This window comes from Coccinella septempunctata, chromosome 7, assembly GCF_907165205.1.
Source record: "Coccinella septempunctata chromosome 7, icCocSept1.1, whole genome shotgun sequence".
In the NCBI taxonomy this organism is placed as follows: Eukaryota; Metazoa; Arthropoda; class Insecta; order Coleoptera; family Coccinellidae; genus Coccinella; species Coccinella septempunctata.
Genome location: NC_058195.1, coordinates 11,468,487 through 11,494,065, shown reverse-complemented (window position 1 = coordinate 11,494,065; position 25,579 = coordinate 11,468,487). Strand labels below are relative to the sequence as shown.

Sequence of the window (25,579 nt, the reverse complement as noted above, 5' to 3'; positions counted from 1 at the left end):
GTGCATAATCTGTTTCGCGTTCAACACGCAAATCCCCTATTTTGTCGGGGTTCAATAAAATAAAACCTTTCTTTCGCTCATATCCAAAGACTGGAAACAGCTCTAAGAAAATGCCATTTCAAGCTGATTCCTGAAGGATACCAGGTGCAATACACATCTTGTTGATCTTTACAAGTTTATTGAACAAAACTATTTAGCATTTCCATCAATTCACCCTTCTCTTAAGGTTCGTTATGTACAGGCTTTGTTGTTCCTCTGACACACGAGACACAGCACACAGCACTGTCAATTATTTGCTCACCAGCGAATCCTCCAAGACATTAACAATTAACTGGATTGCGGATCGGTGAAATCAACAATGCCAAATTAGAACACCAGTCTACAGAATCGTACAAGGTCTTACCGAAATTTATCAGAATAGCTTCAGAAAGTTTTCAATGTAATCTCTTAAAATCATTGGAATTTCGAGAACAATAATAACGGTGAAGTACTTCGTCAATTCGAAATGGGACTCAACCATTCATAGAATAATTTAATTTATGATAAATGAAGGATTCTCATCCCAAAAACCATCCATATTGTCAAAATGCTGTCCCTTAAAAACGTCAAAATTTCATGTAGAATTCAACGCACAATTTGAAATGTTCCCAAGATTTATACTGCGAAGATACTCCTCGGCTTTAACGAAGAGTAAGTAGAGGAACCCAACACTATTTCAGAATAAAATTTCATGAACGTCCGTAGGTAAAGAGCTGAAAAAAAAATTATGCAAAGAACCAGTAGAGAACAGCTTTTGCAACGTAGCCCTTATAGGAGCAGATTCTAAGCTGGGCGAACTAACAGCTTTCTTGGTGAAGCAAAACCCTTTGATTACAACCTTACATCTTCAAGGGGGTGCCGGAGTTGTTGGTTTATGTGAGGATTTGGCTCATATCGATACCAGATGTAGGGTTGTCGCACACGCTGGTTTGGATAACTATAGAAATGCAATGAAAGTATGTCCCATTTTCCTCAGCACGGTTCGTTATGATTTCAAGGTATTTTAGACTGCTGATGTGGTAGTCCTTCTTGGTTTGGGTGGGTTCTCCTCGAGAACAACCATTGGAGATCGTGTGATGGCGGAGGGAAATAGGATTTGTAAGTTAGCCGAGAAATGTACCAAATACGCCCGCAGAGCTATCATTGTTGTCTGCTCTACGCCCGTTAGTGTTATGACGCCATTGGTTGTTGATATGTTCAAGCGAACAGACTGGTATCATCCTTCAAGGATCGTCGGTTTTCCTGGGCCTGTATCAGTAAGTTCATACAATGTTTTACCTAAAGTCACTTGCAATTCTGTAGTTGAAATAGTGACTTGTCTGACTTACAGCCTCCCTGACTGCTCCAGCTTTAACTAACATTTATAGTCTTCAAAAACTAATGCTTAATTCAGGAAAAGGGAAAGAAGACAATGAACAAATAGCCATATGAAGAAAATATCTAAAACATAGCCTTTAAAACATGATACCATGAATGACGTTGTTTCTTCCTACAAAACCAAGATATCTTCCAGGTTGTTCTTAACACCGAAGTGGCTCGGCATCAGTGCTTCGATCCAAGTATTGTAGACGTACCAATCATTGGAGGACCAGATCTAGAATCAATTGTGCCGGTATTTTCCAAAGCTGTACCCTGTCCTGTGGACCGAAGAAGCGCTGTGGAGCTGACTGCTCGTTTGAGAGGACTGGATCCTAGTGACTTCCCCAGGAGATCTCGAACTGAGAACACCTTCGTCACTGCAGTATACCCAGAGGCTATAGCCCTCAACCGCCTCATATCCACCATTGCCTACGGCATACATGGCGATGAGGTAGCTGTTAGTTACGCGCATGTGAGGACAAATTGGATCAAGACTTGCAGGTGATTTTTTTCGAGTTAAATCTTCGACATTACTTGGTTTTGTTATCGATGTTTTTCTAGATTTTTGGTATCCCAGGTGAGATTTGGAAAAACTGGTGTTGTACACAATTATGGCATACCAAAACTCAGTAAGTTCGAGCAGGATCTACTAGAAAGGGGGGTAGCAGCAGTTAGTGATAGAGAACATATGGCTAAAGAGTATCTAGATTACTACTTGTCGAAGAGGAGAGATATCTTGCCCTGTTTCAAACAGAGGGAAATTGAAGAGTACCACCAGAAGAGGGAGAGTATGATGAGGAATTGATATGTTCGAATACCAAGTGTTGTCCATGAATAAAATCCAAATTTTATGGGGAATTCATTGAGTAGTGTATTTAACCTGCAGATATTTGTATTTTGTTGTATTTTTTGCAATCATACCATCATGATGGTATGACCAGGTTGAGTAGGAGCAACTCTTCTAAAACAATGTAGCTATGCATGTGGGATATAAGAAAATCGAGCTAACATCGCATTGATTCAACTCACTGAAGCTCGAAGTGGAAAATTCCCATACTCTAGGGACAAAAACCAATTGATTTCGAGAAGCTTAAGGCATTGAAAAATACATAGGACAAACAGAACAACCACTTACTCTGCCGGTGATTCCAACATGAGAACGAAGCCCTCAAACGTGCATTCTTCCAGTTTAATTAACCGGAATGATGTAATTCCTTCAGGGGCTTCACGAAGCATCAATTTTCCTCGCAGAATTGAAAGTCTCCATGGTAACGAGACTTACGAGAGAGACTTTGTCTACGAATGAAAATTGTTATCGTGGAGAATCTCGTGAACCGAAGATCTCTTGATGGCGTGGGGAATCTTTATCCTGAGTGCGTTTTTGGCAGGTTGTCAAACATAAATTTATTGTTTCTATTACGTTTTTATGTGGTGTTACCACAAGATATACATCATGGATATAACTTGTACAGGGGTGGAGTAGGGTAACTTGCAGATTTGTTTTTGGCGTGACGCTGAGAGGAGCAGGCCGATGAAGGTGGATATGATCTCATGTGGTGGGAGACATCCGTCATAGTCAGTCAACTGTGCGAGAAGAATTTTTCACTAAAATTTCTGAATTTTTCCCTTTATCATTATTATTATTATTATTCGAAACGGGGTCGTTGTGGCTCTATTAGTCTTTCGAGAACTGCGACCATGTAGATCTTCTGTTCTTTACCCTACCCATTCATAGGAACCCAAGAAGATCGTCAGTGCTGTTGATATAACCGACAACATCCTTAGGCGCCTTGGATGTTACCTCGTGAGTATCCAGGATCGGTTCCTCCATAAGAGTGGTTCTTGGATCCGCCAGCTCTGGACACTTACATACCATGTATTCAGCTGTTTCTGCTTATGACAGAGCCAACAAATCTCATCCGCTTTCCCATACGGTGCAAATGATATTTGCACCGATAGTGCCCTGTCAGCAGTTCCACCATTACCCGAAAGTCAGCTCGTGACAGCTTTAGCAGCTCTCTGATTGAGTAAGTCCTGGAGTGTTTCTCCAGAAGGTTATTCTGTTGTTCAACTCCCATTGTTGGAACGCTGTTATAAGGCTTTATTTAACTAATACAGGACTACAGGCAGTATACAAAGGCGGTTCGAGGCAAAGGAAAATATAAAAAACAGAGTGGAAAGATATTCCTATTCGGTCACATGACCTCAGAGATGACGTCATGACAATGTCAGGTCCATAGATAAAACAGAAAATAAAAGTTCAGTACATGACACATTCGACAAAAAACAGAGAGAAATCAATACGTCCAAGTATAGAACGAAGTTCACGAACAAAAACGCACGAACAAACTCTCTCGAACCGCACTTACAGCCCGCATCAGTAGCCCGAATACACAACCAATTCGCGCACACGCGAGACTGGTTAAAGCATTACCATTGAGGTCTTGCAGTGGGACGAACTAAACGCGAACTTCGCGAACCCTACGGGCACAGCGCCAAACCACGCGGATGAACTGCTTTTGTATGATGCTGCCACCCCTCAGTACGGTATGGATAATGTCACCAATGTCCGCATCTGTAGCGCCAACCATCTTGATGATATTGCGGTTTTCAGGGCACCATCCTCCTCTAGCTCCCACAATCAGTGGAAGCACCCGGATAAAAATCCGGGTGAAGTTCCTCAACCTTCTCTAGGAAGGTGGGAGTGGAGTATATGGCTTTCTTAACTGCATAAGCCATGCTTAAAGGCTCTGGGCACTCCCAGCTCACTGAGACGTCGCATACAATGACGTGCTGATCTTTAATTAGCAGAAGGTCGGGCTTTAAAAGTTTCCCTTCTCTGTCCCTAATCCTGGGCTCTCTCGTCACCTGCCAGCCGTTCTTTGTCGCTATATCCTCAAGGCGATAAGCGACGTAGTTGTGCATAGTTATTCTTTCCCAGTGCATGACACTGCACTTTTGCAGGATGTGTGAGAGTGACTCACGTTGCCTGCATCCTGCCGGCACACGGCTTCTGGTCCTTGGTTCCACGGCAGGCCAGCGCAGTTGGTAAACATTTTGACCTCAGCTGTATTGCCCGTACATAGTCCTCACCTGACCAGTATCTGGGAGGGTTATCAATGTACGTGTTGCACATCTTGTGGTTCTTAAGTGCATCCAGTCCAGTGCCATAGTAAGATTGATGGAGTTCACTGGCCCTATAGCGTCTTTCATGGCAGTGGTGGCGTTTGGCGGTTTTATCATCCTGGCCACCCTGTTCATCCAGATTGAGGAGGTCCAAAAGTTGTTAACCTTGATGCTTGATTGCAAATTCATCGGCTTTCTTATTTCCCTCAACACCACAATGCCCTGGTACCCATAGTAGAATGACTTTATTGCCTCTGGCCAGTTGCTTTATGGTATTACGACACTCCCATGTCAGCAGAGATCTCTGGAAGTCTGATTCCAGGGACCTCATCGTGGCCTGGCTGTCAGTGGTGATATAGATATGCGCGCCTTTGAGGTTCATTTTAAGACACTCCTGAACGCATACGTAAACGCCAGTGTCTCGGTCTGTAAAATGAAGGATTCACTTCCCAGGGCTTTAGAGATCCTCAGTTTAGGTATTTATACGCCAATGCTGGTACCTCTTTCTTATTTTGATCCGTCAGTAAACTCCGTGGATGACATTTTGTCCAAACGATTTTCGAAACTTTTTACACTAGGACGGTCAGCTATGACCGTTACAAAGGGCATTTCGAAATCGAAGATAATTGGCATAATATCCGATGGTCTTGCCAAGAGGTTTATGTTGATTCACTATTCTCATATGTCCAACTCAGTAACCGGGTAGGAGATTCCCGTTAAGGGATATTCTTATTGCTTTCAGCAGGCCGCATTTCCTCACATGTAGGTGTAGGGAAGGCAGATCAAGTATGGCCTCAAGCGCTGCTGTAGAAGCTGTGAGCTATGCACACACCAACACAGGCCAGCCTTTGCAGTTTCTGCAGCCGGTTGCGTGTGGTGACCTCTTCGGTTTTTGTCCACCATGCTAGAGACGCATAGGTGACAATAGGACGTACTACCGCTGCATAGGCATATAGACATGGACTGTGCCTTCCCTTTCTATCTATGCATGAAATACGGTCAAAAAAAGTGACAGAGAGAAACGCACGTCGGGAATGCAGTTGTTTCTTTCTAGAATTTTGATTGGTCTACACTCACCTCTATGTGAACAAAAAAGAGACAGGTAAATTCCCGACGATCATTTCTCTCTTTCTATAAAAAAAGCCAATTTCATGCTCAGTCCATGTCTCTATGTCTATGTACCGCTGTGTATAGCCACAGTACCATTTTAGTTTTCCTGCCCCATGTCTTTCCAAAGAGTCTTGCGCAAAGCCCATACAAAATCTCCATGAACGAAGTAAAAATTACAAGGGAGGTCATACTTTCATTGTTGGAAATAATGAGACTTCATGACCTTCACTACTGACTACTGGAATGGGCTAATCTGGAAACGAATTTCCAGGCATCCAAACTTTCATTTCACGACAACAAGATCGTAAACTCTCTCGATTACTTGCAAAGTTCGTATCCAGAAGGAATACAGCAGGACAACGCGGCATTTTCATCTGCCCTCCATACGTCAGACCACTAAACACCAGTGGTGTGAGTATTCACTGCAGAATCTCAGCTAGACAGATTAAATTTGGACATAAATGGATTTTATGGGATGGCTTTCGACTGGCGGATGAATCCACGCAGTTGATTCATGCTTTGCATCATTGGGCGAGAGCGTATTGCGGTATTTGGCTGGAATCCAATCAGCCTGATTGTCGAAATAGAAATGAGGGGTGTTATCTGGCTCGGATGAAAAAAATTGAATGGTAATAGGCGTAAAATGGATTTATGACCACCAAATATCGACGGGCGTGTATGGAATGGGGTGGGAACAAAAGTTGTAAATTTGTGGTAATTATCGTAAATCTGAACTAAGCAGCAAATGAAGAGGGACAGCTGAAAAATTGCCTAACTTCGATCATTTTGATGATTTTTGATTTTGAGTCCTAGATGTGAAGCCGTATCCTTCGCCTATATGCCACTGGCACAGGGTAATTTTTGTTTTCAATCTCTTCTTGTTGTACAGGGTGTGAATGTGAGGCAGCCGAAAATTTTAGTTTTTTGACGAAGAATCTGGGAATAGCAGATGTCTTTACGAAGTTTTCTTTTGATTCTGGGTGGATTGTTAGGTCAGCCCCTAAGGACGTATTTTCCACCGAGACCTAACAATCCACCCAGCATAAAAAACTCTGTAAGCTATACATTCACACCCTGAAAATCATTGAAAATGAATTACTCTGTGCCAGAGGCATAGACATCATCGAAGTAAAGTCGAAGTTATAGCTTGTCAACTTGGGCCATTTTTTTAGTGTCCCACTTCATTTGCTGTATACAAATACACTGCGCAAAAAAATTAACGCACATTCTGAAAATCTCAATTTTAATGAAAGTTAACTCTACGCTGACTTTATAACTTATTTTTTATGTTCTCTCGGGAAGGTTTTGAACGGAATAAGACACATTAAATGGAAGAAAAATTCAAGATTTCACCGAATCTTATATGAAAGAAGAGAAATGAACAATTTTCAAAATACTGAAATGCTGATAAGTGATTTAGTACTTGGTATTCCCACCCCTTGCGTTAATTACAGCTCGGCAACGACGGTTCATACTCAAAATGAGGGATCTTAAAATGTTCTGATCTAATCCTTCCCAGATTTCTCCGAATTGGATTCCTAAGTCATTAAGAGTAGCTGGATGATTTTCCGAACTTCTCAGCCTTCTATTGAGGTTGTCCCAAACCTGCTCAATCGGATTGAGATCTGGACTTGCTGGACATTCCATTCGAGAGACTTCCACCTCTTCAAGGTACTCCTGAACTATGCGCGCACGATGGGGTCCGGCATTATCGTCCATAAAAATGAAATTTTCACCAATGTATGGGGCAAATGGCACTACCTGCTCTTCAAGAATGTTCCTTCTCAGCATTCATAGCTCCATTATCAAAATCCAAACGCGCCCTTCGATGGGCTGGGGTAAGAGCTAGGCCTCTCGCCGCGACACGAGACCTTAAATCATATTCTCTGAGGCGATTTCTTATTGTCTAAGTGCTAATTTGCACCTCATGAGTTAGCTCAAGCTGCTCTAACGAAAGAAAAACTATCGATCACTAGAATTGATCGAGAACAACTGATTTTAAAATGGAGCCAATACATTCAAAATCTGATAATATCATCTTTTTTTATTCCTGCTGGGAAAAAACATCTGTATTGAAGAAAACCGTTGAAAGTGGCTAACAAATGCATGCATAATTCTTATAAAAATAATTATCATTGAGAACACTTTCAGTTGTAGAATAAATTTGAGATTTCCATAATGTGCGTTAATTTTTTGCGCATTGTATGAGATTAACAACGTATTAATAAAATTCGAACCTTCTGCAGCGAAATGCGCAAAAGAGAGGGAAAAAATGAAATCTCTCATTAAGAATTAATGGTAACGCAGGAATTTTTATTACTCCCTTTCCAGATGCTGTCTATCTGAAAGATGGAAGTTTTGGACTGGAAAATAAATTGCTCTTACTTGTTTAGAGGTTTACAAGATGGCAAAAGCCCTGAGGAATAATATTTTCATGCGGAGTTAGCTCACTGAAATAAAACACGATGTGAGGAATCCTGAAATGGAAAGGTGGGGTAGAAATGAGCCTGAAGTTTGCTTAGGGGTTTGCCATTCCGTTTTTTGGTTGAATATGGTCGACGTCTTGTATTCACGTTAAATACATTGATTTCGGCGATTTTAAAAGTTTAATTTTGTACGTTAGAACACACCTATTAACAAAATGAGGCGAATTTCATGATACGTTGCTTACGTTATAACTGTTCAAAATCTGAGTTGACAGGAAACGATTAACAGGTTATTTCACAAACATTATTCTCCGAGTTATTTAAAAAGGTCTTCATTCTAGGAAATCAACCCAAAAATAATTTCTAATTTGTCGTTACAAGTATTTTCCAAAAATAAAGTGCTCAATTCCCAATTATGGGATTCCCAATAGAAGGAATTTCTTTGTCATCTTCTTCAGTCGCAATCTTGTAGGAACAATGAGCTCAAATATATGGTAAGTCGTTAGGATTCAAATCATATTCAACTGTACAGTAAACATGGCAGAAATATGTGAAAGAACAACCGGCTAGTAGAAATAGAATTTTAATTGGTCCACACTCACATCTATGTCCACAGAAAAGAGACAAGTATCGGCCCCTTCATAGCTTTGTCCCTCTCTACAGAGTAGACAATTTTATGAGGGTAATACTCAGTCCATTCCCTATGTCTATGAGTCTTTGTATCAGTATGAGCGGATCTCAATTCTTCCTTATACTGTCTAGTCTCTTTGGAAAGCACTTTTGGAATTTTTGCAGCAGAATTAAAAAAGATTAACTTCATCTTTAGCACAGAGAATACGAAATAATTGTGGGCAAGAAAATGTAGCTATATCTTTTTGGTTCTGGCAACTTCTTTTTGACTTTAACTACATTTCATTGGCGCCAACTTTAGTGGGAGCACCAAAGTAGCGTAGCACTGACCTATGGCACATACATGACGAAAGCGATGCATAATTTTCAGATACTGAGAATAACATATTTCAAGCAACTGACACTTCACTCAGATGTGCGATATCTGAAAATTTTGCATCGCCTTTGTTATGTATGTGCCATGTTAGTGCTACGCTACTTTGGTAGGAGCTCTGCCTTACTCCTTTCTACTTACAAAATTTTTAGAATCATTTCATGACCAACCGACTGCTTTTATAAAAGTGAATAGAGTATACGCCGGTTCATTTTTCTCTAATCAAATTCCTATTCAACTCAGAACAAAAAGGGTCTCTGCGTTTTTTCTCTAGGATTCAACACTTTTCAATTAAAAGAGTCTGAAACCATGTGTTATTCAAAGAAAAATACTCGAGTAGAGCAACTGGACAATTATATTACATCAAAAAGGTCTTCAAATTACAAGAATTGTTGAAAATGGCCACCTCTAGCTAGGATACAAGAGTCCAGTCTTGGAAAAATATTGAGGAGTTTATCGAGAAGGCATGTAACACCCTGTATCCTGAAAACTGAGAGATTAATATCCTTAATTTGTTCGAAATTTCCTGGAAAATCCGTGTATATTCAACAATTTCTAATATTTGAGGGGATTAAAATCGAATTTTCATTATATTATCCACTGAAAGCTAAAGTTAAGCTGACCTCTTGCGGTCAAAAGAATTGCTCGAAGTATCATTTTAGCAACACACATTTTGAATTGTATTAGTGTGAATTGACATACAGGTAGTATTTGTATCCTCACTTTACAACCCCTAAAATTAGTCCAACTTAAACAAAAGCAGAAAGAAACTTTTTTAGATGATCCTGAAACACAACCAGTTTAATAATTCATAATATGCCTGCAAGCCGCAACCTCACAAATATATTGAGATTATTCCTAGCCACTTAAAAGCAATCTTCAATTTCCATTTCTCACAAAACTTCATGAGTTAAATTATCATGAGCGTATTTTCCACGAAAAATATGAGAGTTGCTTGTTCATACACCGTGGCAAGAGCGTGAAATTTTCAGTAGGTGGAAGTGTATGTTTCCCGAAAAAACATTACGAGCTGAAAGAGTGAAGCTTTACAGGCTCCCATTCGTTATAGTGCGAAGCACTTGAGCGTAGTCCAAAATAAATTCAGTTTACGGTTTCTCTCTCTTCTTGATAGGTTCAATTTGTTGCTTTCTTGTACTGCGACGCAAGGACTAGTTGTTTTGGGTTCTTTGCATCCTTCCGACTGCGTATAGAGAATTCATGTTCAAAGAAATCTAGTTGTTTGAGAAAGGAATTAAGGGAAAAGACTTCCTGATAAATTTACAAGACACGAAAATATATAATTTGAACCCTGAAAAAGAAGGTAGGCATATGGTTGATTATTTTCAAGTGGGACTTAAATTAAGAAGTGTATGCTATCGGAATGCATGCTATCTTATTTACTTATACTGCCCCACAAAAGTTAGGTAAGTTTTGAGACTGTTAAATAGTTTCTTCATAAGTTTCACAGTTTCGTCTGAAAGTGTATTTTTCCAAAAATACACCAATACTATATAGTATTGGTAGTATGAAATCAAAACATCATTCACTGCCTGACAACGCCTCTGCTTACTTTCGATCAGATTGTTGAGGTAACCTTGATTAATTTATCTCCAGAGTGGCGGTAAAAGCAGCCCTGCATTGATCGTTCCAATTCACCAGCTCAAAACAAGTCGAGAATGTGCATTAACGTCTCGAAATCTTCGAAGAACTGTTACAATCGGCCAAAAGCAGCTGTAGCATGATACTCAAAGGCTCTCTACGGGTGAACACAGTCAGAAACCGATCTTGTGCAGGAGTGATAGATCTTGGGCGTCCATTTCTCGATCTTTGGGCCATATTTTCAGTTTGTCGATATCGATGAATATTTGGTGGACAAGTATCGGCAACTTTTGAAGCGGTCACAAAATTTCTGAACTTTCTTTTGTGATGCAGTATATTTCCAAACTATGGCAGAGATTCTACACTTTGTCTTGGACTTCGCCTCAATGAGTTCAAGATGCACACAGCGTTAAATGAAAATCGTGTAGAATGTTTTTCAATAGGCACTCAAACTAAATCAATAAAATCATTCGAATAAAGGTCAACATTTGTCTCCAGTTAAATAACAACAGCGGAAATCGATAGATGACATTGCTTTGTGGACTTGCTCTCTGGATTTCAGAGTAAACCCTTCGATACTTTCAAACTGTACAAAACTAAATATAAATCGATAATGGTGCTCATTCATGCTACTGAAAATTAGAGATTTCATCGAGGTGTATCTCGATAATACGATCAATTTCGATGGGTATAAGCTAATAAATAGTTTTCATCGATGAAACAACAGGAAGATTATCGTCAAAGTTGTGAAATGGATAATTAAGAGTTACACCACAAAGCAGAATGAACGATATTTGTTCACGAATTTGAGAGTTTGTAAAGTATTAATTATGCAGAGAACAACCCCTTGTTAAATTATAAATTTCGACGACTGGTTTCGGCCAGAGGACATCTTCAGGACTGCTGATAAGGTTAACAGAGAGGTCATCATACGAACAGAGATGAAGGTATAGGATAGAGCTGATCTTCAGTTGAACTTAAGAATATGCTTGCCACAATGCTTGTTTCTCTGGAAGAAAAAATGATCTGAATTTTCAATTTCCACTGAAGATTAGGTTCTACCCGATGTCTTCTTCTATGTTTGCTGAGTATCCTCTGTTCATCTTTTCAGCTGAGCTGAAGATGGCTTCTTGTTTGGTATCATCCAAGTGAATAATAGCCATAATAACATTAGAACACTATACTTTATCCACTATTGTGAAAATATTTTTAGATTCATTCCAATATTGCAATACTTGCTATGGTTCTTCTGACATTTCAATATTGTTATACACGGTGAGTCTTTGACACGTACATATATTTTAAGAGTCAAAAGAAATAGTTTTTTTTCATACCATTTTTTTCGATTCGGCCCTTATAAAAAGATCCATTTCAAGTTTTCATAACGAGCTGTGCCACTCCTAGAAAAACAAAATTACCTTCAGAGTAACTAGCTAAATCTGTGACCCTACACATCTGGGGATCTTTTAAACAGAGCTGTATTCAGCCAGAGTACCCAATTTTTCAAATTTCACAGGTATTTTTTTATTTTAGAACATCAAATTACTCGAAAACGATGCATTATACGACAAAATAATATATGCAGAATTCTTTTATTTTACAAAACGTTAGAATATTCGTTAGATAGCGTCCAACTTAGTTTCAAGAGTTGTGTTCATTGAATTTTTGGTATTTTTAAAAGACGTTGGTGGTATCTTGTGTTCGAGAAAGATTCATCAAATAAATGAAAAATTATGTTCCGAAACACATTCAATTCGATAAAACGTTTGTGAGGTAAAACTAAAAACGACATATTTTATAGTTTCTCAACAGCCTGCATCTCTCAAACCGAGCTGATTTGAAGAAAATTGTAAAGGAAAAAAGTGTTTCCTTTGACGTCAGGAATCTACTGTTAAAAAAACTAGTCAAAGTCTCACCCTGTATATTCTAGGGTTCAAAGTAGAGTCGTGAACGCTGCTCTTTATGTTCAGAGCCTTTATTTGAGATTCTGTTCTATAGACAGTGAATAATGGTTTATTTCCTACTCATGTTTTGGATAAATCAAGAACTATCCAATTATCGAATTTGACTGCTCGGGAAAGAATACATTCAGTAATAGTTTTTAGAAATCCTCTTTTTTCCTCTGGAAAACTTCTGGATCAACCTAATCATTTCCGCTTATAGAAAACCTTTTCTACTCACGATTTTGTTGTTGAGATGTTGAAGCTCTTTCTCTGTAAGTCGTCTCCTTGCATTCTCCTTCTTTTTCCTTTTATATTGATTATACTTGTAAAAAAGATACATTCCAGGCAGGGCTAAAACCACAAGGGGCTTCATCAAGGGGTTGGTCGATGGCTCTTGTGGCATTTTATAGATTCTTTATTTATCTGCAAACAATGAACATACAATTTTGTTATGCTCGTCCAATGCATTCAAGAAAATATTTCAAATCCTAAGCCCTATTTTGGGTAGTACGACTTAAATAGTTTAATTTTGTTATTTTATTATTTTTATTTTTTATTTAATTTTGTTTATTCATTTTTTAATTTATTTTAGTTATACTTCAGCTTCTACAGTCCTTCTAAGCCTTTGAAGAAGTTACTGATATGGTCCGGTAATTTTTTACATAAAACAATCAAACATATATTCTTGTATGAATTTTATTATTATTCTTTGAGTTAGGTAAACCAAATCAGAAAGGTTTATCAGCTGGAAAAATGGTTTTGTTCAGTTAAGTTCATTTATTATTGTTGAATTGCATACAGAAAAATCAATGTGTGTGTATGTATCAAAAAATTGAAACTTACTAAAGGAATTTTTTGACAAGGAATACTACGAATAAAGAAAAGTTTAAAATTCAACAGTAATCGAAGGAATAAATGAAATGACAGTATTCATCGTTTAAGACAATACATAAATTTCGCATATATGTTATTATATTAGTTTCAAAATTTTTCAATTATTCGCAACATTTTTTCTTCAATCAGTTTTTCAAAATTGACATCCAATCCAAAGATTAATTGATATGAATAATAAATGCATAGACAAATCAAGAACTAGACTTTTTTACTTGCTTTTCATCTTCTAAACCAGCAATCGGTACACATATCATGAATTCCTACGAAATTGTATAATTCATCACTAAACGCCCCATAATTACAGACATTTCATGATTTCTCGCGCCGCCACTGTTGATTGCGTGATTCAATTCTCAATAATATAAAAATTTCAGCTAGAAAATTGTCCTCAAATTATTTTGACCCATATTTCATGTTGTCGAAGAATTTAATGCCCCACAATCTTCGTATATAGTCTGATAGGAATTTGGTTCCAAAGAATAAACTTTGGAAATATCAGTAAAACTTTGAAAAAATGCAACTGATGAGAACAAGATAGAAGCATTCAAATTGCCATACTTTTCAGAATTCATCATTATGGATTAAAGGCACATTAGAGATCTAAAATTTATTCAGCATTTGATCTGTGGATCCACCATACCAATCAACGAATCAATCAACACTGTTTATAAACTGCGGTCAAAGATAACTCTGAGCGATACCAAAATAATCTAGCTTCTTTTCAGTTGTTCACTGAGTTTAATACTCATGGGTATCAGTATCAGTGGATATCTTGAAAATCGATAAGCAGAAAAAAACGCAAATTTGAAGGTTACAATTTTTAACAAAACAAATTTAAAAAGAGTCTACATTGTTATCAAGTCTCATGAGAAATGTGATGTAGTCGACTATTTTTTTTTGGAATCAGTAGCATTTTTTTATCATAATGATAGAATAATAGAGCAAATTAATGCACGGTGTATAGGATTGAAATCTCACATCATTATTTAACAATATGCACTCTTCTTTCTCATTCTTGTGGCACTATGGTACCAACGATCACATACTAATTGCTTAAATGCAAAATTGCTCATACTCAAGATCAAAATAAATATCTTCCGACCTGTGTTATTGAACTACAAGATCGCTCCGTATTGGATGAATAGATACAGGTCAGTACCAAATCGAATATTCCACAATCTAGGCAATTATCGGCTTTGGGCCATATAAAACCAGATAACCCAACCTACATTCAAACATTAATATCGCAATGCAAACAGCAAACACTATCTCATAAGGCGGAAATCCAGACCGAATAACAAACACATTTGTTTCATCTGGGGTTGTTTTTCCTCCGAGTTTTCGCAGACTCATTTTTCCGACCAGCCCTCACGATTTCCACGTTCTGCAATAACCTGAGGAAGGGTGGATTTCCACAACACCTGGGATGAATAGAAGGGTATATTTTGGGGAAAATATTTTCCGCTGACGTTCTACTGAAATTATTATGATTAAGGGAAGAATATACAGGGTGTCCCGTAAGGACCACGTCAAACGAAAACGGAAAGTAGATCAGAATGTGCTCTACCTGATGTGAAGAAATCGTTCATATGAAAGTCTCACAGTTTTCGAGATATTTGATGTTTTATGAAAATGTTGAATTTTTTCACTTAAACTGCTTTCTCTCTTGCGGAAGCTACAATTAAATACTTTTCGAATCAGTTTTTTTTCCGTAAATTTTGTTGAATGATTACTCCAATTCATGCAATGAAAAATACCACAAAATATTATACAGGGATTCTGAAAAAAAAATTGAAATTCATGTTCTGAATGAAGTGTTTTTTTGTGCTGAATTCTATCTGACGTGGTATAAAAAAAGACACTAGACCTTTTCTGCATATTACGTTGAAAAGTTGCCCATTTTGTGAGGATTCCGAAATGGTAAAATACAGGTGAAGACCTTCTTCACGAAAAAAGATATTTGAATGTTTATCGAAAATGGAACATTTCTATGAAAAACTGATTTTTTCACCTTTTCCATAAATAGTTTCATTTTGCACTTCCTGCTGAAAATAATCAATCAACAAATCAATAAAATGTTATTAAGATGCTAATTAACTGACTGAGTTTTTCTATTTCTTTTTCTTTGCCTAAAGAACTCTCGAACATCGATATTATGTGATGCGATTCAATGATTCACCAGACTAAATCCTCTGGATTTTTTTACTAAAAAAAAAAGGAAATTTATTCGAATCCTATAAGAGATGAAGCACACCGCATTCGTATTCCAGCAGCCAAAATAGTGGGGAGAAGTTTGTATGGTTTGAAAAAGGAATTTCTCAATAGATGGGCATGTATTAGCGAAGGGGGTGGTCATTTTGAGCATTTGCTCTAATAAGAATCCTGAATTTTTTATTATTGATATTTTTATAAAGTTTCTTCACAATAGATTTGTTGATGTTGAAGGTCCTGTGCGTTATTACATTATATCATTGCAATTAATGAATAATTTCATTTTATAAGTAATTTAAGGACTAACTGACATTTTTCAAGAGAATTATTCAATATGTTACAGCAGAATCTGCAAAATGAAAGAATTTGTGGAAAAGGTGACAAAATCAGTTTTTCACAGAAATGCTCCATTCTCGATAAACATTGAAATATCTTTTTTCGTGACGAAGGTTATCACCTGCATTTTACCTTTTCGGAATCCTCATAAAATGGGCAACTTTTCAACGTAACATGCAGAAAAGGTCTAGTGTCTTTTTTTTATACCACGTCAGATAGAATTCAGCACAAAAAAACACTTCCTTCAGAACATGAATTTTAATTTTTTTTTTCAGAATCTCTGTATAATATTTTGTGGTATTTTTCATTGCATGAATTGAGGTAATCATTCAACAAAATTTACGGAAAAAAAACTGATTCGAAAAGTATTTAATTGTAGCTTCCGCAAGAGAGAAAGCATTTTAAGTGAAAAAATTCAACATTTTCATAAAACATCAAACTGTGAGACTTTCATATGAACGATTTTTTCACATCAGGTAGAGCACATTCTGATCTACCTTCAGTTTTCGTTTGACGTGGTCTTTACGGGACACCCTGTATGTGGTTTACAGGGGATGGACTCTTCCAAACAGATTCGAATTTCAGAATGAGCATTTAAGAAAAATTCCCAATTACTACATCTATGAAAATAAGGATTAATGCAAAGACGTATTGAAACTAGTACAGGATGGGCAAACTTCGATGGGATTGAATGGCAGCTCTATAACCGTAAGAGCTAGGAAAAAATGGATGGTACGTTTCTGAAGTCGAATTTCAAAAGATAGGTAATGGTGAAAGTCTTCTATTATTTTTTTAATTAAAATTGTACCTCGACATCTTGGCCATTGGCACAAGGTACAGTAAATACATGCTAAATTCTTCTATTTCTTTTAAGTTATAAGTGGAATTATCTGAAAATTTTTAGGGTTTTCAGAGATTGGGAGTTCCAGAAAATGCAGTATCCTCCCAGATTGAATTTCAATCGATATTTATAAGTGAAAACCATAGACATATTAAACACATGGACACGGCGTAGAGAGAGAGGGGGTGCGGCCGAAATAAGATAGAGCTAGTATGGGCAAAACATTCGTTTGCACTTTGTATTTATCGAAATTTTCAGAATTTTCTCATCAATTTCAGATCAACTTTGAATGTCGTATCCTTTTTCTATTATGAAAGTTATAATGGTGTCCTCGTAGAGTGCAATTAATAGTACGAAATGAGTTGAAAAGACAGATAAAGTGAAATTTCACAGGTATAGTAACTTCGAATGTATTAATCGATTTATTATATCATAGTTGAATTATTCATTTCAAATCAATAAATGTATGTCAATTCTTTTCTCATCAAGATAAAATAATACTCAAGAAACACTTGAGATTAGAAGAGAAAATAAATGCCCAAAATGCGAGCTTTTCCATTGAGAGAAAATATAAATATGCTTCCTAAAAATTATCCTCAGTTGAAAATTACTTAGTATGCTGATTGTAATGTCTATTTTTCAACCTTTTGATCAATATTAATCAATGAAATATTTTTACAGATATTGAACCAACAAGAAATCAGAATATTGTGTTGGCTAAAAATGTGCTCAATTGTTTTTATTCAAATCAATTTATTCACAAACTTTTCATGAACTTATCTGTTGTACTTTTTCGAAGAATAGTTGCCGAAAGCAAAAATTGTGCTCTTTAGTTCTAATTGGATCATTAAACGCAATCTAAATGATACTAATATTCGTTCAATTTTTTTTATTCGATTATAGGTACTTGTTTTTATCTCTAACGGGCGCCAATATACAAATATAGCTCGGAAATTAATACCTAAATTAAAAGAATTATGTTTATAATCAATTATCAAAATATTTCTAAGTAAATTTAATTTTTAATTTTCCCTATATAAAAAAATCGAAATAAATCGTATGCGCTTAGCGCTAAGGCGTTCTAAGGAACGTTTTCTTGCCCATACTAGCTCCATCTCATGTTGGCCGCACTCGTGGCTATTGAAACTCACTGGAAGGGCGCGTCCATGTGTTTTATAGGTCTATGGTGAAAACCCATTTTTCGGCTCCTTGATTCGGTGCCTTCATTTCGTGAAGCTTCAGTGATATCGAAAGACAAATGTAACAACATTCTATAGACACTTTTTTATGTAGAATGCATAGGTCAGGTCAAAGATTTTTTTCAGATCGCCACTTCAATTATACGGAGTGAATCTTTGTCTCATACAAAAATTTTAACAATAGATTCTTGAACAAACAATTTTTTCTCATACCTTTTTTTTCGATTCGGCACTGATAAAAAGATATAGCCATTTAATCTGTTCATAATGAGCTGTGCCACCTCCGGAAAAACAAAACTACCTTTAGAATAACTAGCTTAATCTGTGATACTACAAATCTGTGGATCACTTAAAAAGAGTTGCATTCGATCAAAGTATCCAATTTTTCGAATTTCACAGATACTTTTTTATCAAATTACTTGAAAACGTGGCATTATACGAGAAAATATTAACAATACTTAATACTTTTATTTTACAAAACGTAAAATATTAATTAGATAGCGTCCAACTTAGTTTCAAGCCTTCGGTTCTTTGATTTTTGGTATTTTTATGGTACGTAAAGGTGTTTTTTTTTATTTCAAGAAAAATTTCAAGTTAAAATATTTATACGAGTCAAAGACTCGCCCTGTATTTACAGTAAAAACTTTCTTTTATATGAATATAAACCCTATGTTTCTTTACATATTCCAGTCGCATATTTTTTCTGATTCAGACAAAATAATACACATCGTGTCTCTAATTGTTCTTTCAATAAAAAAACTCAAAAACTAGATCTGTCAATATACGAACAGAGCTGCCATTGAATCCCATAGAATTCTGCCCAGCCTGTAAATTATACAATGAAATTCGACGATTTTTGAAAAATAAATTACGTCAATATGGTTCGAAAATTTCGAAAGCTTTGTTGAAATGTAAAAGAAAAACTTGGAATGTTCGGAGTTGGACTCGGTGAATCCATAACATGGCGTATTCAGCTAAGGGATTCAGTACATCAAAGTGGATTAGTGAGCTATGTAAGATTACATATGTCACAGTGAATATCTATCTTCAACTGACATAGATAAGATTGGAGGGAAACTCGATTTTGTTTGTGTGAACGTTTCTTTATCTGAAATGTGCATATACAGGGTCTAAAAGAATTGTTGTGATTCCTTGTCAAATCAAATTTGACAAGTGTTTCCGTCATTAAGACTTCATAATGAGAGTCCCAGGATTTCTGACTCCTAATTCTCCAATTGCTCGTACCTTCCTTGGATATTTTTAGGATGGCCTCATGGGATAATCTATCACATAAGTGGTTACTGGTCTCACAATCATTTTTGAGTTACACCCTCAAGATTTACCAGCCAGATTTCGGCACGCTATGAAGGACTTTATTGCTCTACTAGCCCTTATTTCAATATGCTTATTCCACAGAAGCTTACGTTTATTCCAGATATGTTACTTCAGACTTCCTCCCTACCATTTTTTCCATTGATTCCATCTTTTTGGGAATTTTTCGATTGTCATCTTTCGAATCGATTATCTCTAAATAACAATAACCATAGATGGAAATGTGATACATATTCTGAAAGAGCAACTCTTCTAGTAATAAATCTGAAAATTTCATGGAGCTCGATGCAACCGTTCGGTCTTGAGGATTATTTAATTGATTCCATCCTTTTGGAAATTTTCCGATGCAATCTTGACAATTATCTATTTGATTCCATCTTTTTGAAAATTTTTGCAAATGAAAGCTCGAAGGTTATCTTCAAAAATGAATACACTTGGGACGTTCTCAAATTTTTCAGCAAGTTTGTATTGACTGTACTACTGATTCTACAGTGACTCCATCAAACACAGTGGCGACAATTGGAAATTTAGCAATATGGCGGCTTAGAAGCACAGATTTCAATGCTATGATCTCTAATTCGGAATGCGGATTGGCTCACGTCACGTCACGTGACCAAATCCGCCATATTTTTGCTAAAACGATGAAAAACGAGACCACAATTGTCGCCACTGTCTCGTTAGAGTCACTCTAACTGATTCTATTCACTAACGCCATCTATTAAACAGTTTGGTCTGAGAGTCTTAAATATAAAACTGTAAATCATCGCGGACTTCGAATTAAGTTCCATGTTCTAAGTTGGCGGACCATATTTTGGCTTCTGCGGACCACTGGTGGTCCACTAGTTGGGAACCACTTATTCAGAGATATGGACATTCCTTTTCAGGGTAAATATGATTACTGTGGTCTTGGTTGTGTTTATGTTCAGCCACACTGACAAGCACCATTGCTCAATAATTCTGAAACCCTTTGGCATTAACAAATAAGTATAAGGGTGCCTCATCCATAGACAAAGTGAAAAATCTCTTGTATACAAAAAATATTGATAACTACCGAAATTGATCCACCTCCCCCTTTCAGAAAGCAAGTAATGGATCGACCAAGGGTAGACTTCAACAGTAAAGGGTAGGTGAAAATTGTAAATTCATTTCCACGACATTATAATGCCACATGCGTGCAAATTCCATCGTAAACCACATTACTAAAGGCCGCACGCATATGAGCTCTCCCCCAATATCCCCAGAGAGTTCACCATCGGTCGTCCTCCGTCCCACACTACGTCATTTCATTTTACATGATTTCCCAATATTTCCTTCTTCGTATGTGCCCGATTCGTAAGCGTAAATCCCATCGAGTCACGCTTCAACCCCAACTACCCCCTTTCAGTTTCAGATCATGCATATTTGCGATATCTGGGGTTTATTTATAGGTACCCCAATTACGTATTCGATTGCCATACGTTGTGACAAAAAGGGGCAAGCAGAGACGTCAACAGAGTTATCGAATTCCGATTAGCCGATGCAATTTCACCGTTTCGTGTATTGCATATAAGGTTTAAGGGACGTGCTTTGACTCGAGTCGAGTGAGAACTCGAATTCCTTCCGAAGTTGAGGGAAAACTGTTAAGTTTTAATTTTTTCGAAACAAAAAGCGAAATGTTCGCGTTTCAAGGATGCATCGGATCTTTCAGAAGAAGAATAAGGCATTCCATGCTTTACAGATACCCAACGTTACTTTAGCTTCAGCCTCATACACTCGACACATGATACAAGATTATTTAATTTTCTCTGTGAGGTTTCAATTGCGATTCTTCCTAATTTGTATCGAACACAAGAGGGAGAGGTACTCAGTTCCTCAAAGCAAAACACTTTAAGTGGTATACAACTTCTAAGATCACTACAGGTACTGGAGGTGGTACCAGATGCCTATTGCTAGGCTACTGTCCAAGCGTCTTTTCCATGCAGAAATATTTGCAATCGAAGGATGTGTGTAAATTAACCTAGAAAGGTGACACTGCGCAGCATTCTGACAGTCGGTTTGCCATCAAAGCACTCAGCTTGCATGTCTTCGATTCTAAGCTGAGATGGGAGGGCCAAAGGAAACTTTAGAATTCGTTGAATTTACTAGAGCACTCTCATATCATCTCAGAACTCGCCTAATTAGGTCTGTTTAGACTAGGTTCCTGGTCTCTCAGAAGTCAAAGAAAAAGAAGAGGCCAATACACTATCAAGGAATGGAGCATTAGCTCGGAATTCTTCCATGCTATAGGAAAATGTACCTGCAAGAAAGAGTTTTAGGAGAGATTTTAGAGGAGGTTGCGTTGCACTGTGACCTTAAGATTTATCGTTATAAGAGGAAAATCTAAAAGAAGTTCCTTGGGAACTTGAACATTTATCTTGGTAAGAATGTGTTACTCCCCTCTGTTCTAATACATGGTATTATCGTCTCAGGAGGCAACTTATGAGAACGGGACTAACAGAAACTGTAGGAAGAAGATACTCCAGATCCCTTGTTGAGGGAGTGCCTCACCATTGCGAGAGAGCGCAAAAAATGGTTCAGACGGGGGACAGGAAGTAACCTCCTTTAAATCCTCCCAGATATTGGTTTCATCAGAACTCTGGAACTGGATGGACACCTATAAACATATATACGAAGCTTCAGGCCTCAGACTCAATAGTAACAAAACCAAAATCCTGCTAAGTCCGCCAGAAAGCCTTCCAACAGATATCAGCCTGGAGAATGGACCTCTAGAACAGATCGAGCAGTTCAAATACTTGGGAAGCTTCATAAATACTAGGGCTAACCTGGACACGGAAATACACAACCGTATCAATTCGGCATCACGGGCATTCTGGAAGCTGAAGGTCAGAGTGTTCCAAAATCACGATCTCAATCTGAAGACCAAGACAGCTGTTTACAAAGCAGTCGTCCTCCTAACGCTTCTTTACGGAAGCGAAAGCTGGACATCCTATAGGCGATATACTGAACAGCTTGAAGAAACGCAACGTCATCTAAGACAAATAATGCACATCAGAATTTCAAATGCAAAAGTCTTGCAGCGCGCGAGTTGTATAACAATTATTGAGACACAAGTAACGAGGGCCCGACTCAGATGGAGCGGCCACATTCTGAGGATGCAAGACACAAGACTCCCCAAAATAGCTCTGTTTGGCAAATTCACAGAGGGAGCTCGGAAACCAGGAGGCCAGTATAAGCGGTTTAAGGATAAACAGCATCAATCCCTAAAATCAGTTAATGCCAATCATAACTGGGAACAACTAGCGTTAGACAGATCACAGTGGATATCTTTGGTCCACAACTATAATGGAGAGTTGAGAAGAATACAGCGGCGGTTAGTATCCATGCCCAGAGTGTGGAAGGATCTGAAGGTCACGCTGGGGTCCCTTCAGTCACAAGAGGACACACAGTCGCAAGTAGCCCTAAGAAATTATGAATTTGATTGCACCGATGGTTTTGTTTTTGAGTCTTTTTGTAGATTTATTCTCGGTAACGGGATACAGCTGAACACTATTGTGGCAGGGCACATAGATCCTTAGGTCGCAGTGCAATGCAATGCCTATAAAAACTTCAATCTTAAAACTACATTCACTACCAAAAATATATTTGAATATAGTGAAATCAGTGATGGTTTTGATTGATTTCTAGTTTATCCAGTTCCAGTTGAATTGTTCGCTTGTTACGAGGTATAAGTAGTTCAAGAATCAAGTAGGACCTGAGATGCCTGCAGAAAAGTAAAGTTTAGTATGTTGCAAGATGGATTAAAAGCTTTTATTCGCACCATCAAATACAAAGAACTATTTCTTTCGCCCTCATCTTTTTCATAACCCTCATCATAATTTTCCCAAGTGCAATTCACTGGAAAATATTCAAGACTCTTTTAATTCAGAATTCTATTACTTCCATCGATTTTATTGCATACTCCGATACTTTCCAATTCCCAGAAGTACACTCCGTTATTACCCACATAATTTCCTTATGAATAAAAATCGAGCGGTCATATTACTTCCACTCATTTTATGACGTGATTTATGGCCGAATAAAACCCCTTTTATCATCCAAAGAAAGGGATGATTCAACCCCTTGAAGGTCAGCCAGTGAGGTTGGTTAACCTACCTTCAATCAACAATCCTCGACTCTCAAAAAATATCCGAAAATTTTCAACGAAAAAAAATCTCAAAAAAATCTTTGGCACGGTAACGGGTTGTGTCTACAACGTCGTGAACCTCGTTGCCATACAGGAACCATAGAGGATGGTTTGTTGCAACCACATTGTACACAGAACCACGCAGGTACGCCCACCACGCTAACGACGCTTCAGACGCTCGTGACGAGGCGTCTTTTCGCGTAACACTGCGTCCCTTGGCTCCAGCAGTTCGATAGACGCCCGTAGGTGACGGAACGAACGCCTGCGCAGCGGTCGTATCGTCGAATTTCCCAAAAGTAGCTTTTTTTCGTTTGTTAAGGGTCCTGTATCCCTTTTGGAATGGTCAGTGAAAGGGTTCGGGTGTATTAAATTACGAATATACGTGATTCTCCAGAGAATTCAATGAGGGTGATAACAATCGTTTTGTCTCGAGCAAAGCATCCCTTGAACGCGGGGATAAATAGGTTATGCTTCGGCTTTGATGCATTAATTTGATTGGGTATGGATGATTTATACCCTTTGGTGCTCATACAAGGGGTGTTCTTTTTGCACTGAGACTACTGAGGGAAAACAAGATATATATCCACGAAAAACATTTCTTTTTAAATTTTTAGCATTCACACCTATACAAAGTCGAGAATGAAGGGTTCATGGACAATGTTCCTAAGAACCAATGCCTAGAAGGGAACAATTTCATTGGCCTATTTACTCTTTTCATTGAAGATATCCTCTTCGACCATTTACTGTCAGTGCTCGCATGAATCAGTTTTTTTATGACTTATAACTTAAGCCCGTTTGTAACAGCCGAGAATTCTCTGGAGAATTCTCTACCAAATTTTGGTGAGAAAACGGCAGAGATTATTTTGTATGCAACTGAGAATTCACGGCGCATGAAATCTCGAGTAAATTTTCTAGAGAATTTACTCGAAAATTCATGCGCTGTGAATTATTAACCGTTACATACGCACTTTCGGTAGAATTCTCTGTTCAGTTACATACAAAATAATCTCTGCCGTTTTCTTGCGAGAATTTCGTAGAGAATTCTCGGCTGTTGCAAACGGGCTTTAGAATAGGTACTACCTGAGACAACCTATATCTGGTTACTACACAAAGTTACTACTCTTCTGTGAACTCAACATTCACCCTTTACCTATAACGCAAACAGAAACAAGAAATCGTTAAATTAGGAATGAAATGAAAAGAAACGTAACAATTTAATTCAACTGGTTTATACCTACCACTCTTAACAGATAAGATAAATACCCTACGCAGTACACGTATCAGCTGATCTTAAGTTTGTTAGAGAGACCATTTGCCTTAAAAGTGACGTATCATCGAGTGTCATTCAAGCATGGGCAAGCTGATCACAACACTTAAGCGCCATCTTGAATTTGTCAATTATTATTAAAATCCTTCATTATCGCCCATACGTTGAAAACATCAAGAAGACTAATTACTAATTTCAAAACGAATTGGAGGATAATCATTAAACTCGTCCGCCACAAATTATTCGATTTTAATTCATAACCACTGATCCTGAAAATGGCAACCATTTTGATTCGAATCTTACCTTAATCACAAAACTTATCCTCCATATTGAAGCCGCCATATTGATTTTTGTGAGGAAATCATAAGGGTGCTCAGCCCTTTCGAAAACTCATAGACAATGAAGAAGATTAGCTTTCAACTTGAAAGCTGAGAGAATATCCCCAAACTGAATGTAGATATATTATCTTATATGTATTATTATATGTCAATATTCATAATTACCAGTGGTTTTTTAGTAAAAACAATATATAAAGAGTATAAAATATGACCACACAAGATGGTTGTCTACTATATTGTGTCATTGAGGGGTTGAATACTCAGTGATGTTGGTTAAGGTTTGAAACGTTCTGAAGAATGGAAAAAAAGAAACGCTGCGGACAGGATTCGAACCTGTGCGGGTAGAACCCAATGGATTTCAAGTCCATCTCCTTAACCACTCGGACACCGCAGC

The 25,579-nt window shown here is 37.6% G+C and overlaps 2 protein-coding genes and 1 non-coding gene across 5 annotated transcripts in view; 1 reads left to right on the top strand and 2 right to left on the bottom strand.

Annotated features, from left to right (window-relative positions):
- The window catches only part of LOC123317094, a 69,275-nt gene extending 45,508 nt beyond the window's left edge, over positions 1 to 23,767 (bottom strand). The window contains exons 1-2 of one of the 3 annotated variants that reach the window (XM_044903464.1): positions 23,550 to 23,767; positions 12,844 to 13,028 (exon numbers count right to left, since the gene is read on the bottom strand). In XM_044903464.1, coding sequence (XP_044759399.1) covers positions 12,844 to 13,008 — 165 coding nt within the window. In that variant the 5' untranslated portion in view covers positions 13,009 to 13,028; positions 23,550 to 23,767. Of the gene's footprint in view, positions 1 to 12,843; positions 13,029 to 14,057; positions 14,376 to 14,477; positions 14,616 to 23,549 lie in introns of those variants that run through there. The other 2 variants (XM_044903463.1, XM_044903462.1) reach the window with 2 other exon arrangements.
- LOC123317093 (malate dehydrogenase, mitochondrial-like) lies at positions 584 to 2,256 on the top strand. The gene is made up of 5 exons (XM_044903461.1): positions 584 to 690; positions 745 to 995; positions 1,047 to 1,295; positions 1,553 to 1,899; positions 1,960 to 2,256. Exons 1-5 carry the CDS (start codon positions 642 to 644, stop codon positions 2,201 to 2,203), a joined length of 1,140 nt encoding a protein of 379 aa, XP_044759396.1. The 5' UTR covers positions 584 to 641; the 3' UTR covers positions 2,204 to 2,256.
- Positions 23,768 to 25,497: 1,730 nt separating the features above from the next.
- Trnas-uga lies at positions 25,498 to 25,579 on the bottom strand. Its single transcript has one exon. It is a non-coding gene; the product is annotated as a tRNA-Ser (tRNA).

Excerpts from the sequence above, each read along its gene's own strand:
- LOC123317093 (XM_044903461.1), top strand. The coding sequence starts at position 642 with ATGTTCCCAAGATTTATACTGCGAAGATACTCCTCGGCTTTAACGAAG. Across the intron at positions 691-744 it reads CTCCTCGGCTTTAACGAAGA|GTAAAGAGCTGAAAAAAAAA; the intron begins GTAAGTAGAGGA and ends GAACGTCCGTAG. Across the intron at positions 1,900-1,959 it reads AATTGGATCAAGACTTGCAG|ATTTTTGGTATCCCAGGTGA; the intron begins GTGATTTTTTTC and ends ATGTTTTTCTAG.